Genomic DNA, 11,251 nt, shown 5'->3' with positions numbered 1-11,251 from the left:
CCCTACGATAGTAAACACACAATAATCCTAGCGGGAGACACAACTTGGGTCAGGGGAAGATAATAGACAGGGGAGGCAACTGGGTCTTGCAGGAGATAATTACACAACAAGAAGAGCAAACGCTCGATCGAGTCACTTTCGCAGTTCTGAATATTATATGAGGCATCAGATGGACAGGAAGAAATTGCTATTCACAACACAATGAGTCACGTTCACATAAAATTTGAGCCCGGTCACTTTTATAGTTTCCGAGAAAAGCCCAACGTTAAGTTGTGTGTTGCCGAACAGAAAAGGCTAGTTATCTCCCTTGTTTTTCTGATAACGTTCGTAAAAGGCTACAGATGTAAATACTTTGATGTAAAGAATAATCCTACAAAGTTTCAATCACATCCGATGAACTTTGTCAAAGATATAAAATGTCTAATTTTTCCTTTGACGCTGACCTGTGACCTTGAAAAAGGTCAAAGGTCAACGAAACCATCGTTAAAGTGTAGAGGTCATTGGAGGTCACGACTAAACAAAATATGAGCCCGATCGCTTTGATAGTTTCCAAGAAAAGTTTGTCAAAGATATAAAATGTCTAATTTTTCCTTTGACGCTGACCTGTGACCTTGAAAAAGGTCAAAGGTCAACGAAACCATCGTTAAAGTGTAGAGGTCATTGGAGGTCACGACTAAACAAAATATGAGCCCGATCGCTTTGATAGTTTCCGAGAAAAGTCCAACGTTAAGGTGGTGTCTACGGCCGGCCGTCCCGGCCGGCCGGACAGACTAACACTGACCGATTACATAGAGTCACTTTTTCTCAAGTGACTCAAAAAGACTGGGTACGCCACTTGGCTACATCATGAGCCTGCATCCTCCCAAATTCTGTTTTTGAAGTGTTTGGTGTGAAAGGGTAGAGACAGTGCAATTGGGCAGAACACGTACATTCACATGCAAACCACTTCGTGACAGACAGTGCCGCCTCAACTTTTACAAAAAGCCGGATATGACGTCATTAAAGGTATTTATCAAAAAAATGAAAAAAATGTCCGGGGATATCATACCCAGGAACTCTCATGTCAAATTTTATAAAGATCGGCCAAGTAGTTTAGTCTGAATCGCTCTACACACACACACGCAGAGAGACAGACAGACAGACAGACACACACACATACACCACGACCCTCGTCTCGATTCCCCCCTCTATGTTAAAACATTTAGTCAAAACTTGACTAAATGTAAAAAAGAACGCAGCACTGCACCGTAACAGTCAGTGTTCCTTCAGCACTGCTCCCTGCTCTGGTCCAAGACGACCTTGTTGATTTGCCGCCAGTGGTAGATGAGAAACTCCTCACAGCATCCGTCATCATTCATCTCATGCCGAGTAAAAGGGTAAATCTCCTCCAGCTGCTCGCAAGGCATCTCCAGGCACGTGCTTTCCTGCGTTTTCACCAGGTCGTGACAAGGCGCCACCTCGCAGAGGTCAAGGTCGTAGGTTGCCATGAGAACGGCCATGGTGTCGTTGGGCGCTGGGAAATGAGTGCCCTGGAAAGGTCTGTAGGTGAGCGGGAACACCTTATCCTTGGGATAGGCGAAGCCTCTCTTGGCGACCAAAGGGTTGGAGAGGAGGACGTGGGTGTCGGTGAGGTTGTAGAAGTTGATGTCAATGTGGACGGGTCGCTTGACGAGGCTGGATACCTCCCTGTGGGTTTGAACAAAGTCATAATCAGATCACCGTTACCATGATACACAACGACCACTTTGGGCACGAAGTCAGGTTTACACTGTATATCTTTTGGGGCTCAGACTTTGGAAAACATGAGCAAAGCCGAAAACAAAGACTGCCACTGTTCCAAATTTCAGAATAAAAAAACAAGAAAGGTAAGTTGTTGGAACGTTTGTTATTGACAAAACAATACGTTACATTCACTAACGTATTGTGTTGTCAATAACAAACGTTCCAACAACTTGCCTTTCTTGTGGGTTTTTTATTTGGAAAACATGAATACACACATATGTTGGAGAGAAAAAAAGGCCTGTGTTCCAAGACCACAGTGTCTCGGTCTGAGGTCAATGACGCATACTATCGTGATCTTGCGCATTGGTCTGACCACTGGCCGGTCGAACGTCCTATAGGAGGTCTTGTGACCACGAAAATTCATATAAAGCGGAAAAGGCCAGGTCCATTGGACCTGCACATATGTTCAACCCAAGTGGAACCGACCCATCATCCTCTGAGGCTGGAAGCAACACGGCAGCTACGTCGCTCAATGCTATCCTCGGTAACAGCAACCTGAACTTCCTGGGGGAAATTACCCGAGAACAATAAACAAGTCGCGTAAGGCGAAATTACTACATTTAGTCAAGCTGTCGAACTCACAGAATGAAACCGATTGTACTGCAATTTTTCAGCAAGACCGTATACTCGTAGCATCGTCAGTCCACCGCTCGTGGCAAAGGCAGTGAAATTGACAAGAAGAGCGGGGTAGTAGTTGCGCTGAGAAGGATAGCACGCTTTTCTGTACCTCTCTTCGTTTTAACTTTCTGAGCGTGTTTTTAATCCAAACATATCATATCTATATGTTTTTGGAATCAGGAACCGACAAGGAATAAGATGAAAGTGTTTTTAAATTGATTTCGAAAATTTTATTTTGATCATAATTTTTATATTTTTAATTTTCAGAGCTTGTTTTTAATCCAAATATAACATATTTATATGTTTTTGGAATCAGGAAATGATGAAGAATAAGATGAACGTAAATTTGGATCGTTTTATAATTTTTTTTTTTTTTACAATTTGCAGATTTTTATTAACCAAAGTCATTAATTAATTTTTAAGCCACCAAGCTGAAATGCAATACCGAAGTCCGGCCTTCGTCGAAAATTGCTTGGCCAAAATTTAAATCCAATTGATTGAAAAATGAGGGTGTGACAGTGCCGCCTCAACTTTTACAAAAAGCCGGATATGACGTCATCAAAGATATTTATCGAAAAAAACAAAAAAACGTCCGGGGATATCATTCCCAGGAACTCTCATGTAAAATGTCATAACGATCAGTCGAGTAGTTTAGTCTGAATCGCTCTACACACACACACACACACACACACACACACACACACACACACACACACACACATACACCGCGACCCTCGTCTCGATTCCCCCTCTATGTTAAAACATTTAGTCAAAACTTGACTAAATGTAAACACAAGTCGCGTAAGGCGAAATTACTACATTTAGTCAAGCTGTGGAACTCACAGAATGAAACTGAACGCACTGCATTTTTTCACAATGACCGTAGTCCGCCGCTTGTGCATAACGGAGTGAAACTGACGAGCCTGTTCAGCGCGGTAGTGGTTTCGCTGTGCTGCATAGCACGCTTTTCTGTACCTCTCTTCGTTTGAACTTTCTGAGCGTGTTTTTATTCCAAACATATAATATTTATATGTTTTTGGAATCAGGAACCGACAAGGAATAAGATTAATTGTTTTTAAATCGATTTCGGAAATTTAATTTTGATCATAATTTTTATATTTTTAATTTTCAGAGCTTGTTTTTAATCCAAATATAACATATTTATATGTTTTTGGAATCAGGAAATGATGTAGAATAAGATGAACGTAAATTCAGATCGTTTTATATATAAAAACAAAATGTATTACAATTTTCAGATTTTTAATGACCAAAGTCATCAATTAAGTTTTAAGCCACCAAGCTGAAATGCAATACCGAAGTCCGGCCTTCGTCGAAAACTGCTTGGCCAAAATTTCAATCAATTTGATTGAAAAATGAGGGTGTGACAGTGCCGCCTCAACTTTTACAAAAAGCCGGATATGACGTCATCAAAAGTATTTATCGAAAAAAAGAAAAAAACGTCCGGGGATATCATACCCAGGAACTCTCATGTCAAATTTCATAAATATCGGTCCAGTAGTTTAGTCTGAATCGCTCTACACACACACACGCACAGACAGACAGACACACACACGCACACACACACACACATACATACACCACGAACCTCGTCTCGATTCCCCCTCTATGTTAAAACATTTAGTCAAAACTTGACTAAATGTAAAAATGTCCAAGAATAGCAGCCACAATTTTTCCAAGAAAATTAACCGAGGACAATACACACACACACGCACACACACACACACACACTTAAAAAACCACTCACACATACATATACATACACATACACACACAAACACACTCACACACACATACACACACATAAAACACACACACACACACACACACACACACACACAAACACACACACACACACACACACAATAGCTATCAAAATAAAAAATATGTACATTTATAGCACCCCGAATTTGCCTGCAGAATGTCTCCACGGACAACAACGAATGGAGGTGGGGGTAAAAAAGAGACACAGACTTAACAACGCGAAGTCCCATGAGGAATGCAGGCTACCCCCAAGGCAACAATCAGTACAGACAAACAAACAAACAAGACAAAAAACAAAGAAAAAGAGCCACCTGGGCATTTCCCTGGAGAGGAGCATCCAGCGGTACGGTGTCACCCTTTGGAGAACGTGGTCTGGTTCCAGACTCTTGAGTATTTTCTTCAAGTCCTTCCTCGTGTCAAAGCTTACGGCCACCTGGACGTTCTGCTCAGCCGGTAGCAGGCCATGGTGCCGCCAGGAGCCCAGCAGCGTGGTGCCGAACATGAAGTAATGGATACCGGCCTGGATCATCAGGTGGTTGAAGTCGTACAGCGTCTGACACTCCACCCAGCGCCACGTACCCTGTGTTGACGTAAACATGATTTTTTTTTAGATGACATAGGGTGGCATATAATACAAAAGATAAACTTGGGACCACACAACAAGCTATATTAAATGCTCACTCTGCCTCCTGTAAACCATCTGTTTCTGATCACTGAGCTGGGCTAATAACGTTTGATCCCCCTGTAAAAACTGACTGAACTAAAATGATCCCCCGGCCCGGTGTCACGAAATAAAAACTCTGCCTGAACAATCCCTCTCAATGCAGTCAACGCGCATGCGCTTACATGGGGAGATTAATCAGGTCGTGAACAGTCGAGCGGATTGCTAACCCTAACCCTAACCCCAACCCTAACTAACCCTAACCCTAACGTCCAAGATTGGCGCATGCGCATTGACCGCATTGAGAAGGATTGTTCAGCAGAGTTTTTATTTTGTGACACCGGTGTCACGAACTGAAACTTTTGCTGAACAATCCTTCTCATTGCGGTCAATGCGCATGCGTCAATCTTGGACTTAAAAAATGCGACCCTTTGACCGAACGAACCATGGGTTAGGGTTAGGGTTAGGATTAGGGTTAGGGTTAGGGTAAGGATTAGGGTTAGGTTGTTCACGACCTGATTAATCTTCCCATGTTAGTGCATGCGCATTGACCGCAATGAGAAGGATTATTCAGGCAGAGTTTTCAGTGCGTGACACCGGCGGTCAAAATGGCCTGTTACACCGGTCCTGAGAACAGCACTAAACACTGACCTGCAACGTTCCCGTCGCCTGCACCAACCAGCGCAGCGTCATGAACAACCCCGTGACCAGCAGTGCCAGAACCACGAGGCAACCAAACACCTGTAGGCTGATGCTCGTCAAGCGAACGGTTCTACGGAGAGGAGGGAGGATCTTCGGACACAGGCGACTCAGGTCCACGAAGCATTGTTTGACTGCCCGGTACAAGCTGACCAGCATTATCATCCTGACGACCGCGCTCAAGTATTCTTGCCAGGCGCGATAATCTATCAAAAAATGGAGTGTAAATTGTGAAAACAAAAAGCTGCTGACTTTTTGTTTCTCTTTCGCTTGCTAGCTCACTTGTTTTTCCTTATCAGGGGACATAAATGGAGTCATAATTGTCTGGGCAGAAATGATTTTTCTGAAATTGTGAGCGATAACAAATAAATCATACTTCTCTAGCAGGCCTGACAAATAAATAGACAACACAGATAATATATATATTGGAGTAAACTTGTGCAGGCGTTACCAGCAAGCTAGACATATATCTAATTCTTGTTATGCGCTAAACAGCCTACATACTGTCAGTCATAATTTTGGCTTTAAATACGATTCATTCTGTTTTCGACTTTTTTTCTTCACGTGCAAGGGGCATATCTGCATAGTAGGCTGTTCTATGAGAGGTTCATTTTGGGACACTAAACTATAGGCTATTTGAATTGACATCATTTAGGTATGACACACAAAGCACGCAGAGATCTACAGTCTCTAGCATCTCTACGATGTTGTGTATGGTTTTGACTTCAGAGTTTTCTGCAAGACTCCAGCTGGTTTAGATTTGCAGCATCTAGATCTGTGATTTTCCCACTTACTTTCACGGAAGACACAGTCTGAACTTTTCGCAAAGGGAATCGGGTTCAAAATATCAACTGAAATCTCTTGGTGCCAATGGCTATGATGAAACTCGTAAACTGGCTTGAATGCGAAACATTTACATTACGAACAAATAAATCCAAACATTCTAGTGGGGCTCCTATGTTGCAAAATCATTCAAATCATGCAACAAACACCAAATTAAGCAAATATGAAGAGTTTTATGTGCTTAACAAAACCTGATACAGAGCCATCGCGAAAAATAAAAAATGGGTAGTTTTTAAACAATTTTTCAAAATGGCCGCCAGTGTAAACGGTTGGGTATGTTAGGCATATTTCACTTCATGTGATTAACAGCAAATTTGGCGTAAATGGACATTTACTTTTGCTTAACAAAACCTGATACAGAGCCACCGTGAAAAAATTAAGAAATCAGTAGTTTTTTTACAATTTTCAAAATGGCCGCCAATAAAAGGGTATTTAGGCATTTTTGATGCTACAAGACATTCTCTTGCAATAGAAACTAACACAAACACATTTTTAAACAAAACAATACATGTATTGTTGGTGCAGAGAATGATTGGACGGTGTGGGTGGCAGGGTTGAAGAATTTGTGGATTACCTAAACTGTGCAAAAATAAATATATTGCACCAATTTTCATACCAAAACGAAAACATTCATTCCTGTGCTGTTATATTCAATGTATGCTATTGAGGGCACTCAACTTGGCTAACTGGAACACTTTTAAGATAAAAGGTGGCCTTTACATGGGTTATTTGACCGCCGCCCAAATAAGGGTACCCCCAAAATAAAACTGATAAAAATGTAATGTATCAACTCAAAAGTCGACTAAAATTCATAATCGCTGTATTTCGAAAACGTTGTTTGTTCTCATGTGTTTACACAACTAGCACATTCCGGCAAGTGTCTATACTCAAAAGAAACTTTGGCAGTACTTGAAACAACCATCTGTCATATATACATGCGAAGTCAAAAATATGTGGGATGTAAGTCAACAAACCTGTGGCAGTTTTTAAAATATTATTTCGTGAAGATTTGAAAGTGTACTCAAACGGTTGAACTACGCCTCGTGCGTACACACACATTCCTGAAAGTTTCAACGCAACCCACTTGGTCATTGCTAAAATACATGGATTTTAGTTGACTTGGGTATCCCTCAAATTTGACACATAAACATCTCATCCGTGAGATCGACACATACATCAGTAGGTACAATGGCACAACACTAGAAATATGCAAGATGGCGAAATAAAACAACCTGTTCTGGATGGATAATCAAGTTGACTTTCTCTTCGTATACAACAGTGACCCAGTTGTGCCTCAGGAATTGTCGTCGGCTTTTTAAAAGGTACCCGAAGTTTTTGTCACATCTCTTTGTCACGTCAAGGGTATCCTTATTTTGATGGCGTAAATGATGATGTTAAAAAAAATGTGCCAGATAGCGAAGATGCGAGCCTTTAATGGCATAGACAGTTTGAATAAAATGACACAGGAATAAAAGTTTGAGTTGGGGTATGAAAATGGGTGCAATAATATTTTTGCACAGTTTAGATGCTGACAGTTTTCACAGGCATGCAAGCACATTTGCAGAGAGCTGTGCTCTGCAGTCCTTCTTAGCAGCATTTGCAGCGTTTTGTTGTACAGCTCTTCTTGCAGGCACACCTCATGAGTTCTCGGCACACGCTGGATACCTCTTGAAAGCTCGTCCAGAATGACTCCCACTTTCCAGCCTTGAACTGCCAGCCAACAGAGTTTGGAAGTCTAATAGGTAGATGGCTCTTCTCAATCTCATGTCCTGCAGCAGCACCTCACTTGTAAGGGGATTATGGTCAATTTGGCAGCTCTTTTTACTGAAGAGGTACCGTCTAGCACTGTTTACACCCAGTACGTTGCTGGTTTTGTCCTACAAATGTACACCAAAAAGCTCTTGTGCTGCCCTGTCAGTGGTACTCAGCTTACAAAGAGGAGCAGACAACCTGAAGAAAGTTTGAGTGACGTCTTCAAATGCTTGCCATACTTCCCAAGCCTTCTGATTCCCCAATACCATTGAAGAACGACATAGTGTCACAGCCTGTAAGGCTATGCAAAATGGGCAGACAGGGTGACTTCTCTTGGCCAATGGCTTTGGCAATGTGGCGATACACTTCACGAGCAGAAAAAAACGCAACACAGCTGGAATGAGAAGCAGACTGTCTGGTGCAGGAAATCAGCCTGTGGTACCCTTCACACAAAAGATGAAAAGTGACATTTTTATTTGAATGTATTTGAATAATGTTTACTATCTCAGAGAGTCGGTCAAAGCCGGGTTAGCAAGTCTTCACACAACAGACCAAAATGAAAAAAAATTGTATTTCATGAATTCGTATAATTCTTACTGTTTCAGGTTAAAAAAACAAACAAACACAGTTTCCAGTGACCCAACTGATTCTGGAATCTTTCTGACCGCTACATTTATTCGCTTCAAACAGTCGCTAACAGAATGTTGACCATAGTGAGGGTTCGTACGTTAAACCCATCAAATTCACAGAGGTCGCTTACAAATGATGTGCAAACATGTTCCAATTAATACAAATAAAAAAATCTTACTGTTAAGATGTATTAGGTAACAAACCTTGATACAGTGGTACTAGTGAAATCGGCTCCCTTCTGTGGCACCGGAATAAATGCAGAACGCTTGTTCCCAGGAACCGGCATGTGGTGTAACTCTTGTATATATCCTGTAAAAATAAAATTCACACCAATGCACGGTCAACTTAAAATAAGCAAAAGGATGAGAAACAAGCAACAAACCAAAATTGTAAAACTCAAAGAGCGGTACCTCTTCATTTTTCAAAACCACTTATCTCATTTGATTAGCATACACTGTATGCTTTTGTCTGTTACCTACCGTCTTTGAAAGTTTGATCACAACACTGTAAAGACATGGGGAGTGGAGTGTTTTTATCTCCAGCTGGTCATCCTACTATCTGGCCTACCCTCACTCAGTTTTTGACTCTACCCCTCCCCACCTTATGGAAGTCCTTAACGTAGGCAGGACTAATCATTTATCATACCATGAACAATCTCTTTCTCCTCGCCTTTTATTCAAAGTTCGTTTAATCTGTTTAAAATCACCAGCGTGGCGATCATGATTTCCTTACTTGTAATCAACAGATAGATCTAGATCTATCAGCATCACAATCCAGCTTGATGAGCTATTGCAAGATTACTCTGCATTTCAGCGCTTCACCCGATGAATAACAGACCCCAGGGGAGAATTAAACAGTAAAATGATGTGACATTGGTGAATGGATGCGTATTCTTGAAAACTTACCTTCAGAAACGTTGTTTTCGCTCAAATCAAAACACGCAATGTTGCGGAGGCCGCCATCTTGAATTTTCATGCTGCGGATATATAAAATTCTAAAAACGATCAAATTAAATACCAGAACACAAAAATACCCATAAGAGTATTTATGTCATGCATGTGTTATCAGCAGACAACTTCTGGTGCATGGTAAACCATTGAATTTTACATTTGCTGAGTTGGGAATATTTACTGCTGAGCGCTTTTGGAACGAATTTCGTCTGCTGTAAATGCAGCCTTTTATTCCCTATCAAAGACAAAAAAAACGATTTCTGAAGTGGCTCTGTATCTGAAATCCCTTAAATAATTATAAGGAACAATACCACAAAGTATGATGTTTGTTGCAAGATGTGAATGATTTATGAGTGCGTCTGCAACATACGAGCCCCACTATTCACTTCGTTGGGTTGTTGAACAGCTAAAGATTAGATGAATTTAACACGCTAAAGTTCAACATTACCTATTAGATCTAGACAAATACCAACCTCCATCGATTTAGGTCATCAACTTTATACCACAAGACCAGTCTTGCTAAGTGCATGGTTCAAGTTGTGGAAGTCATGTCTGAACTGTCTTACGTATGCCTTCCTTTGCAGTTTGTAAACTTACTCCTGATTGGCTGGTGTTTGCTTATGGTTGTGTGGAGGTCTTGGTGTGGTCTACGTTAGCCACGACACATTTCCTGAAGTGAATATTTTATCCATAGATTATAGGCTGTAGCAAAGAAACTACAATGGGTACAGTGTTTGGCTGTAGTGATACCGAGAAAGCAGGAGACTTCATATTTGCACTGTCACTATTTTAAGTAGCCTATTTGTGTAGCGTTATGGACACAAGAAGATGACAAGAAGTAGCTTAGTGCTATCGACATTTAAGCACAATATTGCGACAAGGCAAGCGTGCTATTATCACTACGTCTCATTTGCACTAAGTGTCGAAATTACTCGGTTTTTTGAAAACCTAACGTTTGTTATCACTACTACGTGACGATATAACTACTATGCTATCAAGCCTACTGTCTCTGCCTCCCCCCCCCCCCCCCCCCCCTCCCCACTCTCTCTTTCTCATTCCGACCTCTCTTTCTTTGTTCGTTACACGGTGAAGTGTGTGTGTGTGTGCGTGTGTGTGTGTGTACGTGTGAAACAGACAAGGACCGAAAGGCAGACAGAGAAGCGGGGGCGGAAAGGTGAGACGGAGAGAGAGAGAGAGAGAGAGAGAGAGAGAGAGAGAGAGAGAGAGAGAGAGAGAGAGATGATGATGATGATGATGGTGATGGAACTTTATTTTTCAAGGTTAGAGGTTTAAGGCGACGCCTTTTCTTACAACCGGTCCTTACTTCTAATACAAATGTCTAATACACGATAAACAAGTAAAGCAACATGACAAATAAACAAATTAAACGAACGACCCAGCAAACAATCGACAAGTAAGCAAACAAGCAAATAAACACAAACAACAACATGACAAAGTAAGCAACATACAAATCAAAAGCGAAACATGCAACATGTTAATTGAGGTTACACATGTGAGGTGATCGACGGTAACA

General features: G+C 41.3%; 1 protein-coding gene across 1 annotated transcript; it reads right to left on the bottom strand.

Annotated features, from left to right (window-relative positions):
* Positions 1-1,230: 1,230 nt before the first annotated feature.
* Positions 1,231-10,269, bottom strand: LOC138958564 (uncharacterized). Its single transcript, XM_070329768.1, has 4 exons — positions 10,191-10,269; positions 5,495-5,748; positions 4,494-4,762; positions 1,231-1,686 (listed from the first exon to the last, which is right to left on the bottom strand). The coding sequence occupies exons 2-4, from the start codon at positions 5,705-5,707 to the stop codon at positions 1,266-1,268; spliced, it is 903 nt and encodes a 300-aa protein (XP_070185869.1). The 5' UTR covers positions 5,708-5,748; positions 10,191-10,269; the 3' UTR covers positions 1,231-1,265.
* Positions 10,270-11,251: the final 982 nt, after the last annotated feature.

This window comes from Littorina saxatilis, linkage group LG1 (assembly GCF_037325665.1).
Source record: "Littorina saxatilis isolate snail1 linkage group LG1, US_GU_Lsax_2.0, whole genome shotgun sequence".
Classification (NCBI taxonomy): Eukaryota; Metazoa; Mollusca; class Gastropoda; order Littorinimorpha; family Littorinidae; genus Littorina; species Littorina saxatilis.
This window is presented reverse-complemented; position numbering and strand designations above follow the sequence as displayed.